This window comes from Pongo abelii, chromosome 13, assembly GCF_028885655.2.
Source record: "Pongo abelii isolate AG06213 chromosome 13, NHGRI_mPonAbe1-v2.0_pri, whole genome shotgun sequence".
In the NCBI taxonomy this organism is placed as follows: domain Eukaryota; kingdom Metazoa; phylum Chordata; class Mammalia; order Primates; family Hominidae; genus Pongo; species Pongo abelii.
In genome coordinates this window covers 21,165,386-21,182,917 of record NC_071998.2, presented here as the reverse complement: position 1 = coordinate 21,182,917, position 17,532 = coordinate 21,165,386, and the positions used below count along the sequence as shown (strand labels likewise).

The window sequence follows — 17,532 nt, the reverse complement described above, 5'->3', positions numbered from 1 at the left end:
CCCAAAGTGCTGGGATTACAGGCGTGAGCCACTGTGCCCGGCCTTCTTTTTTGTTTAAAATGAGGTATAATGAGGTAGACTTTACATGTAGTTAAATAGGTAAAGTCACCTTTTTTAGTGTGTAATTCTATGTGTTTTGACAAATGCATACGGTTGTATAACCACCACCAAAATTAAGATATAAAACAGTTCCATTACTCCTCAAAATTCCCTCATTCCCCTTGTGGTTAACTTCCCCTCCCAACTGTCGGTGGCAATTGATCTTTTTTCTTTCCTTTTGATAATCTTTTTATTGTGACTTTAAGTTTGTTGAGCTTTTTAGATTAATGAATATTAGTATAGATTAATGTTTTTCATCAAATTTGGGACACTTTCAATATTTTATTTGCCCCACTCTCTTTGTTTTATCTTCTGGTACTCCCCTTCCATGTATATTGGCACACTTGATGGTGCCGTATAGTACGCTGAGGCCCTGTTCATTTTTCTTTATCTATTTTCATTCTGTTTCTCAGACTAATTTCAGTTAACCTGTTTCCAAGTTTCAGATTCTTTCTTCTGCTTACTGAAAGTTCTGTTTAATCCCTCTAGTGAATTTTTTGTTACGGTTATTGTACTCTTGAACTCCAGAATTTGTTTTGTTCTTTTAAATAATTTTATCTTTATTTATACTCTCTATTTATTGTGACATTGCTCTTACACTTTCCCTTGGTTCTTTAGATGTTTCCTTTTGTTCTTTGAACATATTTAAAAATTGATTTTCAGTCTTTGCTTGGTAAGGCCCATGTCTGGACTTCTTCAAGGACAATTTCTATTGACTGTTTTTGTTTTTTTCGTGTATATGGGCCATCCTTTTTGTTTGTTTGTTTTTTGTTTGAGACAGAGGCTCGCTGTATTGCCCAGGCTGGAGCACATTGTTGGGATCTCTGCTCACTGCAACCTCTGCCTCCCGGGTTCGAGCAATTCTCCTGCCTTAGCCTCCTGAATAGCTGGGATTACAGGCACCCGCCATCATGCCTGACTAATTTTTTTTTTTTTTTTGTAGTTTTTTTTTTTGAGGCAGAGTCTTGCTCTGTCGCCCAGGCTGGACTGCAGTGGTGCTATCTTGGCTCACTGCAAGCTCCGCCTCCTGGGTTCATGCCATTCTCCTGCCTCAGCCTCCCTAGTAGCTGGGACTACAGGCGCCTACCACCATGCCCGGCTAATTTTTTGTATTGTTAGTAGAGACGGGGTTTCACCATGTTAGCCAGGATGGTCTCAATCTCCTGACCTTGTGATCCGCCTGCCTTGGCCTCCCAAAGTGCTGGGATTACAGGCTTGAGCCACTGCGCCTGGCCTTTTTTTTGTGTTTTTGTAAAGATGGAATTTCACCATGTTGGCCAGGCTGGTCTTGAACTCCTGACCTCAGGTGATCTGCCTGCCTCGGCCTCCCAAAGTGCTGGGATTACAGGCATGAGCCACCGCGCCCGACCATACTTTTTTATTTCTTTGCATGTATATGTCTTGTAATTGTTGAAAACTAGACATTTTAAATAATATCATGTGGCAGCTCTGGTAATCAGATTTATCCCCTCCTCAGGATTTGGTATTATTGCTGTTTGTTGTTGTTGGTTAGTGACTTTTCTGAACTAATTCTGTAAAGTCGTTTAGGTCAGTGTTGGGCTGCATTTATGATGGTGGTCCATGAGATTATAATAGCATATTTTTACTATACCTTTTCTCTGCTCAATTAGCATAGTGATCAGCTAATGCTTGGCGAGGTTTCCTTAGATGCCTGGAATCAATTTGTCTCTCAGTCTTTGTGCCGGCTCTGTGTACATCTGGGGTATGCCTTCAACTTTCAGCCAGGCAGCTGACAACTCTGCATTAGATTTCACTTCCTATTTGTATAGAACCTCAAGGTCAGCTTGAGGTGAGATCTTAGATCCTTCTAAAGTGTGGTGTTTTTTTTGTTGTTGTTTTTTTTTTGAGATGGAGTTTCGCTCTTGTTGCCCAGGCTGGAGTGCAGTGGCACGATCTCAGCTCACTGCAATTTTCGCCTCCTAGGTGCAAGCGATTCTCCTGCCTCAGCCTCCCAAGGAGCTGGGATTACAGGCATGTGCCACCACACCTGGCTAATTTTGTATTTTTAGTAGAGACGAGGTTTCGCCACGTTGGTCAGGCTGGTCTCAAACTCCTGACCTCAGGTGATCACATTCCTTGGCCTCCCAAAGTGCTGGGATTACAGGTGTGAGCCAGCGCACCCAGCCTGCTTTTTCTTTAAAACAATATTTATATAAATTTATAGGGTACAAGTACAATTTTCTTACATGCATAGTGGTCAAGTGAGGGGTTTTAAGGTGTCACCTGAATAATGTACATCGGACCCCTTAAGTAATTTCTCATCACCAACCCCCTTCCATATCCTCGCCCTTCCAAGTCTACATTTTCTATCATTCCACTCTCTACACCCATGTGTACACCTTTTTTTAGCACCCACTTATGAGTGAGAACGTGCAATATTTGTCATTCTGTGTCTGGCTTGTTTCACTTAAGATAACCTCCACTTCCATCCACCTTGCTGCAAAAGATAGGATTTCATTCTTTTTTATGGTTGAATAGTATTCTATCTATGTGTCTGTCTGTCTGTCTGTCTCACATTTCCTTTATCTAGTCATCTGTTGATGGACACTTGGGTTGATTTTGTGTCTTTGCTATTGTGAATAAGTACTGAGATAAATATACAAGTGCAGGTATCTTTTTGATGTATTGATTTCCTTTCCTTTGGGGAAAGAAGTAGAGGGAATTGCTGCTTTTGCACGGTCCATACTATCTATCTCTGGAAGTTAGAATAGCCTTATGTTAGACATTTTATTTCATTTTCTGTTTCCTTCAACCATCTTTCATGTATCTTATATCTTTTTCTGTCTTGGCTACATTCAGAGTAATTTCGGATTTATGTTTCTATCCAAATGTCTCTATTTCTTTTATTCTGTTATTTGACACGTGCATTGCACTTTTCATTTTTATCATGTTTTTATTTCTAGAAGTCTTTATTCTTCTTCAAATCTATTTGAACAGTTTTGGTAGTCTTTTGTTCTTTTCTCATGTTTTTGTTTCACTATTTTAAACATGCAAACATACTTATTTATGTTCTGTATTTGATAATTTTAATATCTGAAATGTTTATGCTCATAGTGCTTGTGTCTTTTGGAATTTTTTATGTAGGTTTATTTTTCTTTGAACTCTATGGGAATTATCTGAGGCTTGGGTTAAGGGCTTGAGTTGGGTTGGAGTGAAGCTTTTCTTTCAGGTAGGAGTTGTGCTTGCTTCTACCAGGTTCCTGGGGCACAACTTAGCCTAGGACTACTTTAAGTTAAATTTAGGCTTGAGGTTTCTGGGACCATGCAGGTTGTATTAATTTGGACCTTTATGTGTCTGAAGACTGGCCTGTGTTTACTTACAAATTATTAAAAGAAACTTCATTTTTCTCCTCCCTCAGAACCAAGACCAAGACACCCTTTTTCTTGCCTATTCCGTTTGAAGAGCAGATTTATATTTAACTCAGCCTTTCATTTTAGTTATAGCCCTTCCTGGCTTTACATGGGAGCTTTGGATCTAACTCACCACCTTGCAGAGGCCCAAGGCTTCTGTGGCTGTAGAAACACTTGCTATAGGTTATCAGAGGCAGAAGATAGATGCCCTTAGGGCAGCAGAGAGTTTCAGCCTTTTGGTTACTCCTTTGGATTGATTCTCATGTTTTTAGTTTGGCCTGTCAGGATTTTCCTTACTCTCTTGCAAGCTCAACCATAAATTTAAAAGGATTAAAAAAGTGTTTTTTATCCAACATTTCTGTTAGAGTAGTTTAACATGTTTTTTCTGCCCTAATTGCTGACTAAACTTTTTTTTTTTGGTACATGTCATAGGCAAGCCGTGACTATCTAGCTATGGAAAACATTTCTTAGCGATTGATTTGTGGCCATTCACAATATTGCCTAGGATCTGGGTATGTGTATACACTCAGCCTGTATCATGTTGAAAATTACTGTCAATAGAACAGATTAAAGTGATCTACATGTATTAAAGAAAACTATATATTTTCAAATTTCCTAATATTGTCAATAATATCCTTTTGATAATTCATTTTAATAAAAATAGTACAAGGTAGTTTGCAAATGATTAAGGAATGTTGTAAAGAAATTGACTTTTCTTCTTCAGTGTGCTTTATCTAGTAACTTTTTTTTTCCAGTTTACCAAGTACTGGACAGAATCAAATGGGGTGGAATCTAAATCATTAACTCCAGCCTTATGCGGAACACCTGCAAATAAATTAAAGAACAAAGAAAATGTATATACTCCTAAGTCTGCTGTAAAGAATGAAGAGCACTTTATGTTTCCTGAGCCAAAGACTCCAGTTAATAAGAACCAGCATAAGAGAGAAATACTCACTACGCCAAATCATTACACTACACCCTCAAAAGGTATTTGCTAAGTGAATTAAGCAGTAAGAAGTTTCATTTTTCTTACCACGTTAAGTAAACATATAGCAGGTCAGAAATGACTAGCATTGCTTTCAGGAATTTCTAGGAGAGGTGAAGCTGTTTTTTTTATCATGTCATTTGCATTAGTTGAAATGAAAGCATATTTGTCAATTTCAATTTCTTCTCAAATGATACCAAGTTTTTCCTCTTTTTCATGTTTATAAAATTGAATCATAGCATTGTAGGATATCGAAGCTGAAAGGCAAGTTAGAGCTCATTTAATCCAACTCCCTTTTTCACAGCTAAGAAACCTGAGACTCAGAAGGAGTGAAGTGATTTGCCCAAGGTTATATACCTAGGTTTAGACCTTGCATGCCCATTTACCCTGACTTATGGCTCAAGTTGACACCTCCGCTGAGCCTTTACTTATCTGGATCTTCAGTTCTGGTGTCTGGTCCTATTCTGCCCTATGGTATTACTGCCTGTCCTCAGCAGACAGGGTGAATCCGTGATGCCCTTCCAGATATCTGTCTTTGTCCAGTTATCACAACTTCCTCATTTCCCTTGGTTTCCTCTTCAATTTAGTCATCACCAGTTATTTAAACCATTTCCTTTATGATACTTCACTGTTTTGGTTGCTGGCCTTATCTGGACACATTCTATTTGATCAGTCTGCCTCTTAGAATACAGTGCCTAGAACTAAACTGAGTTTTCTAGACTAGGTCTCACTAGGATAAGAGTGGTAAGTGTCATGACAGTAGAGACTCTCTGCCTTGTTTATTGCAGCATGGCATGGTCTGTAGTAGGGGCCATACCTGTCTGGTACATCGTACATGGTGCTAGACCTGATGCCTAGTACATAATAGGGGCCATATTTATGTAATGAAGTAATAAATTAGAGCCCAAAGGAATTTTATTTACACTGATCCTGTTTATGTCACTTTAAAAAATGTTACCTAAACTTTATTAGCCTTTTTCCCCCCACCAATTGTGACCTTCTCTAGTTTTAAGATTCTAACAAACCTAAACTCTGGAGCATTGCCATGTAAACTGCTGTGAAACCACATCCTACCATTGTGCTTCTAGTGTATTAATGGAGCTCATAGCCAGTTTGAGGGGTTAACTTCTTATCTATAAAGATATTATGGAAGACTTTGCCAGAATATTTGCTAGAAGTCCCATTTTTATGTTAATGACATTTTCCATTTCATCAACTCAAATAACACTTTCCGCCAAAATGTGAGGCCAGTTTGGTGTCCTGATGATGTGTGTGTTTGTGTGTGTGTGTGATGGTGTGTGGGTGGGGGTGGGGTGGGGTGGGGTGTGGTGGGGCTGCCTGTGGTTGTTATGAGAATTCAGTGAGGTAGCCTCTACCCTGCAATGGTAGCTGCTATTGCATTCTTTCCCAATGAAAGGGTCTCTTTCTGTTCTGTTATTTCTTACTGTAAATACAGTACCCTTTGTGAATCATGAGATTGGGCAGGGAGATAAAATGGACCTCAGCTCACCTTAGCTCATTCAAGGATTTTTTTTTTCCCTTTTTTTCTTTTTCTTTTTTTTATTTCTTTGAGACAGAGTCTTGCTCTGTCGCCCAGGCTGGAGTGCAGTGGCGCGATCTCGGCTCACTGCAACCACCGCCTCCTGGGTTCAAGCGATTCTCCTGCCTCAGCCTCCCTAGTAGCTGGGATTACAGGTGCCTGCTACCACGCTCAGCTAATTTTCGTATTTTTAGTGAAGACAGGGTTTCACCATATTGGTCAGGCTGTTCTCAAACTCCTGACCTCAGGTGATCCGCCCTTTTCAGCCTCCCAAATTTCTGGGATTATAGGCATGAGCCAGTGTGTCCGGCCCAGGGCTTTTTTATTTAAAGAAACTTTTAATGCCATAATCCCTTCCATTATTGACACTTTTTACTTTTTGTGTAACTCTGAAGGTTTTGCAATGTGGGTAGTTTGGAATTTATTTTATAATCTTGAAATATTATCAGTTGACATATGTTGCCATGACGAGAAATATTGTGTTGGTCAAAGCTATTATTGGTTGTTTCTTTTCAAACACAAGAGCCACTTAAGGAAGCAAGTGGCTGAAGCCATGATTGCTAGCTTCCACTGGCACTTTGCGTTTTTCTTTCTTTTCTTTTTTCTCTCCTCTCCTCTCCCCTCCCCTCCCCTCCCCTCCCCTCCCCTCTTCTTTTTTTTTTTGAGACAGAGTTTCGCTCTTGTTGCCCAGGCTGGAGTGCAGTGGCGTGATCTTGGCTCACTGCAACCTTTGCCTCCCAGGTTCAAGCAATTCTTCTGCCTCAGCCTCCTGAGTAGCTGGGATTACAGGTGCACACCACCATGCCCGGTTAATTTTTTGTATTTTTAGTAGAGATGGAGTTTCAACATGTTGGGCAGGCTGCTCTCGGACTCTTGACCTCAGGTGATCCACCTGCCTCGGCCTCCCAAAGTGCTGGGATTACGGGGGTGAGCCCACCATGCCCAGCCCTGCATTTTACTTTCATTGTGAGTTATTTTTGACATGAACATTAATTTCATTTTTGTCACTCCTACACAATGCAGGCATTGGCAGTTTGTTGAAGGGCAGTTCTGTATGGTGATAGATACTGTCTGTATACAAAGATGAAAACTGTTTTTATAGATATTTCTGATTGCTCTTATTTTCTTGTTCTTGTGGAAAGTGAGAATATAGCCAAATAGTCATAAACAAAACCAAGCCCCTAATCTCTTTTAAAAATTTTGATATATCTTTGTTTTTATAGTGTGAATATTATTCTAAAGGGTATAAAACTTTTAGATCATGAGCTAATCAGTATAACCAGATTTGTTAGTACAAATTTGTCATAAACTATCTGGAATGCAAATACCCTACTTAGAATAAAACACAAAATTCTGGAACAGGGAATATAAAAAATAATCAAAGCTTACATCTCTTTTTTTTTTGAGATGAAGTCTCGCTCTGTCTCCCAGGCTGGAGTGCAATGGCGCGATCTCAGCTCACTGCAACATCTGCCTACTGGGTTCAAGGGATTCTTCTGCCTCAGCCTCCCAAGTCACTGGGATTACAGGCATGCGCCACCACGCCCGGCTAATTTTTTTGTATCTTTAGTAGAGATGGGTTTTGACCATGTTGGCCAGGCTGGTCTCGAACTCCTGACCTCATGATCCGCCCTCCTCGGCCTCCCAAAGTGCTGGGATTACAGGCGTGAGCCACTGTGCCTGGCCAAAGCTTACGTCTCTTTAATAACCTATGTCAAGCTTTCACAGGGGTCTGTTCTTTTTGCCTAACATGAGTTGAATCGGTCTGTGAATTGAATTAACACCTTTTAATACTAGATCAATTAAAAGCATAAATTGGGCCCTTGTATAAATACAGATTGACTTTTATTTTTAGAAAAAGAATCAGTAATTATGAGATTTGTATTTATATGATCTGTTTAGATTTATAATATGATGTTTATAATAAAATTAAAAGCATGGCCTCAATTTGCAGTGAAGAAAAAAAAAGAAGAGCCACACATACAAGGCAAAATGACTTTGTTTTTATTATAAATCACATGGAAACGTATCTTGAAAGAATTAGATCCTTTGACATCACAGGTCAAGTGATTATACTATTTCTGAGTCAATGAATGATGTGATACATGCATTATTATTAATAACAGAAATTTCAGAACCATAGTATGTGCTGCATATGGATTGTGTTTGTTCTGTTTCTAATAGTTAGAAACCAGTGCCTGAAAGAAACTCCAATTAAAATACCAGTAAATTCAACAGGAACAGACAAGTTAATGACAGGTGTCATTAGCCCTGAGAGGCGGTAAGTGTTTGGTATTTTTAGACTCTACTCTTTAGTATATGTAACCAGATTTCCTTTTTCATGTATTAATAGACCTGATTAAGGTAAATCATCACATAGATTCTGTTGGAGAGTAGGAATATCTGTTTATATGTGGATGACCTGTGGCCATTCCTGGACCCGTAGCCACTGCCTTCCTCATGGGGTAGAATCATGAAACTGATCAGCAGTAGGACGGCACCTTAAGTACAACAGGCTGGGAAGACAGTGGTCCTCACCCCAGCCAGCTGGTTACCTCTCTGAGGCCCATCTTACCCTTCTCTTCTGCCAGTAAAATACAGATATCCTCTAACAGATTGTAGTCCTCCCAAATCATAAAGATACTGTTGTTTCAAAGAAAATCCTCTGTATGAAAAGTTCTACAGCATAGGTAACCCTTCAAGTTGCTATTCTTTTATAGCAATTTCTTAAAGGCATTGTCTATTTTCAAGACAATTGGGAGAATTAGAATGTGAACAGGGTATTAGATGATATTATGGAATTATTATTAATTTATTGATGAAGAAACTGAGTAGATCAGGAATAAAATGATTTATCAAAGCTATACAGTACAAAGCTGGAGCCAGAACCCAGGTCTCTCATTCCTAATCCTGTGGTTTTTCTCCCACATTCTGGAAGTACCGGAGAACTACCTAGAAAGCCAACTAACACCACAGTAGTTTCTGCTGAAAAATGCATTCAGGTTCCAAAATATTTACATAAGTGACCATTTTTAGAACATTATCCGTATTTGGTAACTGCTTAGCTTCTCAATAATGTATATATATGTGGTTGAACTAGTTTCCTTAATTTTATTTAACATTTTTCAGTGCAATGGTACTATGGTTTTTTTAAATCTCAGTGTCAGTGCTTGAAATACTTAACTATCTCCAACCAGAGAAATTTCAGAACAAAAGGATAAAATATGCCTAATAAACAGCCATATGTAACGCAAACTTCTCAGCACGCTTTATGGTATTGTCTTTATGGAAGACAACATCCTTGTTCATTGGAGATGTATACTGAAGTGTTTCAGAGTAAAGTGTCATGATATGTTCAGATGAGTTACTTTCAGATGGCTTAGCAAATAAGTAAATTTAATGTATCATCTACATACATTAAATTTATGTGTATATATAGATATATACATTGATGTATATATATAAGTATATATCTATATACATATGTACATTAATATATTATCTATATCCATATAGAAAGCAAATGTGGCAAAATATGAACAATTGTTGAATCTAGGAGGATATACCGGTGTTCATTGTACTCTTCTTTGAACTTTTCTATATATATGAAAAAAGGATATATATATCCTTTTTTAAAAAGGAAGGGGATAAATAGTTTTGCTGAGTGGCAGTTGCCTGGTGGAAGTGTGACAGCTCCTGTCCAGGGGGAGATGGCTTTGGTGCTTCCTGAGGAGGAGAGAGGTGATCTAGCCCTGGCATACCTGAATGAGGCACCCTAATGTGTATGAAGGGACAAAAGTTCGCCCTTGTGGACCCCACAGGCCGGAGGCCCAGCTCTACTTGTGCCTTGTTTTATGTTTTGTTTCAGGTGCCGCTCAGTGGAACTGGATCTCAACCAAGCACATATGGAGGAGACTCCAAAAAGAAAGGGAGCCAAAGTGTTTGGGAGCCTTGAAAGGGGGTTGGATAAGGTTATCACTGTGCTTACCAGGAGCAAGAGGAAGGGCGCTGCCAGAGACGGGCCCAGAAGACTAAAGGTAAGCAGGCTGGGATTCTTCATATGGAGCAGAAGCTGACTGCTAATGGACTGCCTTTTTTTTTAAGGTACTGAATGAATTGATTAGTATTTTTTATTTGAGTATTTATTCACTTAGTTAATATATGTTTTTTGAGCAACTAAAATCTGCATGTTACTGTGCAGTCAGTAAATAGATACAGTCACTCCCTTCAAGGAGCAAACAGCTGTCATTCAAATATTCAAGAACAGGTGGAGGGATTAGTCACAGGGGCAACATGGAGGTGAGGAAGCAGGGGGCACAGATGGAGCGCTGAGAGCTGCCTTAAGGAGGGGGACTTGAGCTCAGTTGTGTCCCTGATTCATGGATACTTTGTAGGCCCTCATGAAATACCTGAATGCATGGGAAGATAATTGGAACTTTGAGTGTGATGTGTGTCAGGAAAATAGTGAGTGACAAGCAGGGAAGGCCGGAAGGGCCTCAAGGCCTGGCTAAGAAGGTGTGGATCTTATTTAATAGACCCAGTATGCTGTAAAAGGGTTAATGTGTCACTGGTGTGGACAATATATTTAGTCAAGGAAGGAAAGGAAAAATAAGCTGTTAGTTGATATAAAGTACTTTTTATTCTCTTGAATTCTCTCTGAGCATTCATTCAAACATCTAATGAATACATGTTTGTTTCGTGGAAGGGGAGTAATTAAGAGATAAAGAGACAAATGAGACACAGCCCATGTCCTTGAGGAACTCTTAGGCTGGCTGTGAAAACAGGCTGGGATGTTGTTCTGAAACACTGGGCTCAGTGCTATAGTAAAAACACATTCCAAGAGGTGTGGGCCCAAGCCAGGGAGAAGATGGTAGTGTGCCCATCATTTGGGGACTGGGTCTGTGTTTAGTTTTTGCACTGAGACTCTCGTAATGAGCATATCTGGGCGGTTTGAGGGAAGGAAAATGCTGAGCTTTTGGGCAGAAGGGTGTTTTAGAGGAGAATGTTCTGAGATCTCATTTATGTTCTGTCTTAAAGTGGAAGAAGATAGGACTTATCCACTAGCAGTCATTGCCTTGAACTTACGTAGTGTGCTGAGACGTTTACGTTACATATGGCTGTTTATTAGGCATATTTTATCCTTTTGTTCTGAAATTTCTCTGGTTGGAGTTAGTTAAGTATTTCAAGCACTGACACTGAGATTTAAAAAAACCATAGTACCATTGCACTGAAAAATGTTAAATAAAATTAAGGAAACTAGTTCAACCACATATATATACATTATTGAGAAGCTAAGCAGTTACCAAATACTAACAGATAATGTTCTAAAAATGGTCACTTATGTAAATATTTTGGAACCTGAATGGCATTTTTCAGCAGAAACTACTGTGGTGTTAGTTGGCTTTCTAGGTAGTTCTCCAGTACTTCCAGAATGTGGGAGAAAAACCACAGGATTAGGAATGAGAAGACCTGGGTTCTGGCTCCAGCTTTGTACTGTATAGCTTTGATAAATCATTTTACATTTGTAAAATCTGAAATAATTCCTACCCTGGCAACCTCACAGGGCTGAGACATAGAAACAAGACTCTACATATGGGATGCTACATGGCATATTAAATGCTTATTAGTATAAGGTGGTGTTTCCAATGTCAAGGATTACTATCAGTGTTGAGCATTTTACCACCCATGTATAGACCCATGGTCCTAATTAGCACAGTCCTAAGATCGAAAAGTTTAACTTTAGGTCATTAACACTTTTTAATGCTTTTAAGTTTTTGCAAAACTGAAGGACTTTCTTTGGGAAATTAACCTTATTTTTTTTCACCAACTTCAAATACTGTACTAAAAACTATACACTTACCAGAAGAGTTGCAAGGATAGTAGAAATAATACCTTAGTTTTTTAAGATAGCAAATCATATGTAGTTATGTCCTCTTTTAGGAAGCAGTCTATAAAAAATCCAAAATTTAAGTAGACAAATTAGGATTCATTCTTTATTTTACCAAAGCAGTAATTTATATTGTGATTTGAAGGTGTTCAGTTTATTATTAATATCATCTTAACAGAGCCAATTTAGTTTGGTGAAAAGAGTACTGGATCAGGAACCAAGAAAGAGAGGGTCCCTTCGTTAAAACTCAGTTCCACGACATTTGCTCTATGGGTGTATTGGGTGCACTATTATTTATCTGGTATTTTTGTTATGTTGACTCTCCTTTAACAAATAGATTTATAGAGATATAACTGACATATAATAAACTTGCACATATTTTATTTGTTGTTAATTTTTTGAGGCAGAGTCTTGCTCTGCTGCCTAGGCTGCGGTGCAATGGCATGATCATAGCTCAGTGCAGCCTCAACCTTCTGGGCTCAAGTCATCCTCCTGCCTCAGCTTCCTGAGTAGCTGGGACGCGTGCTACCACACTTGGCTAATTCTTAATTTTCTGCAGAGACAAGGTCTCACTATGTTACCCAGGCTGGTCTTGAACTCCTGAGCTCAAGTAATCCTCCTGCCTTGGCTTCCCAAAGTGCTGGGATTACAGTCATGAGCCACTACACCTGGCCAACTGTGCATATTTTAAAGTACAATTAATATGCTTTGGCATTATATATAACATCTGTGAAACCATTACCACAATCAAGATAATTTTTTAAAACTCAAATTTATTTAAAAGGAAACATATATCATTAGGGTTTTTTTTTTTGTTGTTAATTATGTTTTCGAAATCAGATGGGAACAAATACATATTTAAAAATATTTATCCATGTGCCACCCAGAATTACCTTGTATATCTTATATCACACTATGAGAAGCACTACCTTAAGAAATTTGTATCTCTTCTTTGGGCCATAGGTTCTTATTTTGAAAAGTAAGGTAGTTCATTATTTATACAATGAACTCAAACCTGAAAGATATAGAAACTATGGTTTTGTTTGACAGTGAAGGTACTTACCAGGAAGGGAGGGATTTTTGTGTGTCTAGGACCCACTAAAACAGTGCCTACCACATAGTAAACATTCAAAAAATAGTTGTTGAATGAATGAAGGATAAATATCAATTAGGAATGAAATTATCTCTGAGAATTAGGCTCTCAGTCAATGAGAAAAAATAATATGACATCACTTTTTTAAAGGAGTACCTGTTACATTTATTTCCTCATAGAACTGTCATAAAATCAGCTCCTGGAACTCTATAATATTCTTTAGATAATCCAGAAAGAATTAAGGAAACATATCCAACTAGGTACAAAGCATACTTTGTTTATCTTTCTGTGTTATACATTTCAGGACTGTTAATGTCTCTTAAAATAGTGTGGGAAGGGGAAAACAGGCAAAGCTCAAGCAGTTAGATGGGTGCTCTTTAATATTTATTTCTTTAAAAGGATTGGTAGGAGAGTAAGATGAAAGTATGAAAAGGAAGCTATGGGTGTGGTTACTAATAACCATAATTTCTCCAAGCTCTCCCAGTGTGCCATTAACTCACTAAGGGTTGACTGTAAATTCCTTTGATATTTTTTTAGGAAATAGTTCCATTTGAAACGGTACTATATTGAGGAGTTTTGGAACTCTTGATCTGGTGTGATGGTCTTTGTGTTGACGTAAAAATTTACTTCTCATCTCTTCTTTTTCTTTTTTAAGCTTCACTATAATGTGACTACAACTAGATTAGTGAATCCAGATCAACTGTTGAATGAAATAATGTCTATTCTTCCAAAGAAGCATGTTGACTTTGTACAAAAGGGGTAAGAAGCACATTTACAAGCTGTTGCATTTATTAATATCTTTTGGACTTTGAGAAAATAGGGGTTGGGTGGGCGCGGTGGCTCACGCCTGTAATCCCAGCACTTTGGGAGGCTGAGATGGGCAGATCACTTGAGGCCAAGAGTTCAAGTTCAGCCTGGCCAACATGGAGAAACCCCGTCTCTACTGAAAATACAAACAATTAGCTGGGCATGGTGGCACATGTCTGTAGTTCCAGCTGCGTGGGAGGCTGAGGCATGAGAATCACTTGAACCCGGGAGTGGAGGCTGCAGTGAGCTGAGATCACACCACTGCACTCCAGCGTGGGTAACAGAGCGAGACTCTGTCTCAAAAAAAAAGAGAAAATAGGAGTTGATCTCCTCACCCCTGTGCTTTAGAAAAAATGTATTTCTCCCACCTCATTCCCAAAAGCTTTTAAGGTAGTGTTATTGCTTATAATTTATTCTCTTTTGTTTGGTTCAAGCTATAGAAGTTTTAGAAGCGCAGATATTGTCCCACTTTATTTCAAAATAGGAAAATTCAAAATTCTTCTGGCTTTCTTGTAGATCCTCTATTTTCCTTTGATTTTCTGCTTTACAATAATATTTATAAATTATAATCTAAATTTGTGAGACATTTCAAACAAATCAGGGATTTATATAGAATCCTTCTCTTCATGACTGGCTATTTTACAGGGCTGGGTTTTCAGTGCTTTAGGAAGTTTTTTCACCTTACCTCTCTCCCTCTGTTGAAGAAACTGCCATCAAAGACTCCTTGGTTATGATCTCCTGGTCTCAATAGCCAGGCCTCTTCTGATTACCCAAGATGGCCATATTTCTAAGCATTTCCATTCGATTATTTCCCTTTAAAATTTCTTTATTAAAGCAACCAGAAGAGGCATGCATGGATTTAAACATGTAAATAGAATAGGCAATATAGAGTAAGATTTGAAGAAACAATCTTGTGCAGATATAATTTTAGTTTTTACTTATCTGTAAATGTTGGCAAGCATTCCTTCTGTGAACCCTGGCATTCCTCTCAGGCTTCATTAGAACACATCTCTCCCACTCTGATCTCTTCTTCATGCTTGGGGCTTATGAGCCTCTGGGCATATCTCTGTCACAGGCCTCTCAATGATCTGTTATCTAACATGTGACTAAATTGTTCTATGCCTCATCTTCCTGTCAAGAATCTTAACTGCAGGGTGCTCCTTTTGGCATTTCTGATGTTGACTGCTTATTTTTGAGAGATCAAGCCTCTTTCCCAAAATACATGACTAAGTTAGTAAGAAAAAGAATATTTTGGTACATAACAATATGAAACAGAAAAAAGTACATAACAGAAACAATGTAACTTCTCCACACATCTGTGGAACAGCACCTAATCAGGAACCCTTAAGTATTTAGGGAATTGAAACTTAAAATCTGTCCTATTTATTGAAGATTGGTAAGACAAACAAAACTCTAAAATAGAATGTAAACTAACTAAAAATTATTACATGAATTAAATCTATACAGCTTTTCAGGATCATACATATGTCTTAAGATGAGTTTCAGGCTTCATTTTGACTAGGCCTTTCCATTCTCAGAGTAGATAATGCGGCAGTTCTAGCTATAAATGCCATACGTTTCAGTTATGGGAATATACCATTTCCTTGAGCTTTTTCTTCTGCTTTTCTTTCTGCCATAAAGTGATGTGATGATCATCATAAGAGGTTATCTCTTATTACTAATTAGAAAAACCTCAAAAACACATGTGCCTTTCTGACAGGTTACTGGCTTCAGCTTTATTTATATGAAAGACAGAAGTTTCTGACAAGGCTCACACACATGAAATATTATCTTTCTTGCACTTTCCTTTGTTGTGAATGTTGTGGAAATGCCCAGTGTTTGCGGATTACACTGTTGAAAGGATTGCATAAAGAATGCCAGATTTCTTGAGCATGAATGGCATGTATAGCTATGAAACAGGGGCTTTTCTTTGGAGCAAGGGAGAATTCTAATAAAGCCTTTTCATGCTTATTCTTAGGATCCTAGTGCAGTTTCTGGGAAAACACCAGTCATACTCTATTACTAAAGCATAGCTAGGTCATTTGGAAACTGTAAACAGTAATACATTGCTTAATATGAAATAATGGTTCATTTCCTCCACTGGCCTCCTAGAGGCTTAGAAAACTCTTATACAGAATATGGTTCTCCTACTAACTAGCTTCTTATCTTGTTTTTCACAGTTATACACTGAAGTGTCAAACACAGTCAGATTTTGGCAAAGTGACAATGCAATTTGAACTAGAAGTGTGCCAGCTTCAAAAACCGGATGTGGTGGGTATCAGGAGGCAGCGGCTTAAGGGCGATGCCTGGGTTTACAAAAGATTAGTGGAAGACATCCTATCTAGCTGCAAGGTATAATTGATGGATTCTTCCATCCTGCCGGATGAGTGTGGATGTGATACAGCCTACATAAAGACTGTTATGAACGCTTTGATTTTAAAGTTCATTGGAACTACCAACTTGTTTCTAAAGAGCTATCTTAAGACCAATATCTCTTTGTTTTTAAACAAAAGATATTATTTTGTGTATGAATCTAAATCAAGCCCATCTGTCATTATCTGTTACTGTCTTTTTTAATCATGTGGTTTTGTATATTAATAATTGTTGACTTTCTTAGATACACTTCCATATGTGAATGTAAGCTCTTAACTATGTCTCTTTTTAATGTGTAATTTCTTTCTGAAATAAAACCATTTGTGAATATAGCAGGCTTCTCTTCTTTGTATTTGATTTTGATCCAAATAAAACCTCAAATGGCTTCCTGACTATTAAGTAGAGACTATTTGGAGTATGTTTTATGTGTTATCAAATATGCCTTGGGCAGAAAAACAGATAAGAATTCATTTGCATAATTTTTTCCTGTCTCTGATTTAAGTAGGATTTATTGAGATCGTTAACTAAGTCACAGCTGTGGTTACCAGAGTTAAACAACACATTTAATATGTTGAATAAAAGAGTATTGACTTCAGTAAGTATGTTTGGTCAACAAATGATAAGTATCCGAACTATGAATCCCCCCTGAAATGTTACTCTATGGTAATTTCCCTAAGTCTCAATGTTGGCCCCAAATTTGTATTTTTATTTCATTTTATTGGTCTCCAAAGGCTAGAACTCAAGTTATATTGGTATGGATTTCACCAATTAAACTAGTTGGAGAAAAAATAGCACTCCTGGTCAGTAGTGAAGAGAATGTTTTGTCATTCATTTATTCAATAAATGTTTACTAAGTGCTTACAAGCATTAGGTCCTCAGGCTGAAGCTGCTACTGTCTAGTAAACCCAAGGATTTACTAGATGTATTTGTAGCATAGCGGGACCTACCCACTTTGCATGGAATTAGAAACGAATTCTTGGAAGAAACAGCATTTGTCATTGAAGGATATATAGGAGTTCAGCAGAAAGAGAAGAGTGAGGAGTATGAATTTTTCTTTTCTTTTTTTTTTTTTGAGACTCAGTCTCACTCTGTCACCCAGGCTGGAGTACAGTAGCGTGATCTCAGCTCACTGCAGCCTCGACCTCTTGGGCTCAAGCAGTCTTCCCGGTTCAGCCTCCCAAGTAGCTGGTACTGCAAGCGTGCGCCACCACACCCAGCATATTTTTTTACTTTTTGTACAGACAGGGTCTCACTCTGCTGCCCAGGCCTATCTCAAAACTCTTGATCTCGAGCAGTCCTCCCACTTCAGCCCTCCAGAGTGCTGGGATTACAGGCATGAGCCACCACCCCCGCTTGGTACATGACATTTTTGAGAGA

General features: G+C 38.4%; 1 protein-coding gene across 11 annotated transcripts in view; it reads left to right on the top strand.

Annotated features, from left to right (window-relative positions):
- Positions 1 to 16,487, top strand: part of MELK (maternal embryonic leucine zipper kinase) — a 99,069-nt gene extending 82,582 nt beyond the window's left edge. For all 11 annotated transcript variants that reach the window (XM_009244268.4, XM_054519699.2, XM_024252610.3 and 8 more), the window contains 5 exons: positions 4,226 to 4,457; positions 8,180 to 8,276; positions 9,864 to 10,032; positions 13,631 to 13,734; positions 15,963 to 16,487. In XM_009244268.4, coding sequence (XP_009242543.3) covers positions 4,226 to 4,457; positions 8,180 to 8,276; positions 9,864 to 10,032; positions 13,631 to 13,734; positions 15,963 to 16,140 — 780 coding nt within the window. In that variant the 3' untranslated portion in view covers positions 16,141 to 16,487. The remainder of the gene's footprint in view (positions 1 to 4,225; positions 4,458 to 8,179; positions 8,277 to 9,863; positions 10,033 to 13,630; positions 13,735 to 15,962) is intronic.
- The last annotated feature ends 1,045 nt before the right edge of the window (positions 16,488 to 17,532 follow it).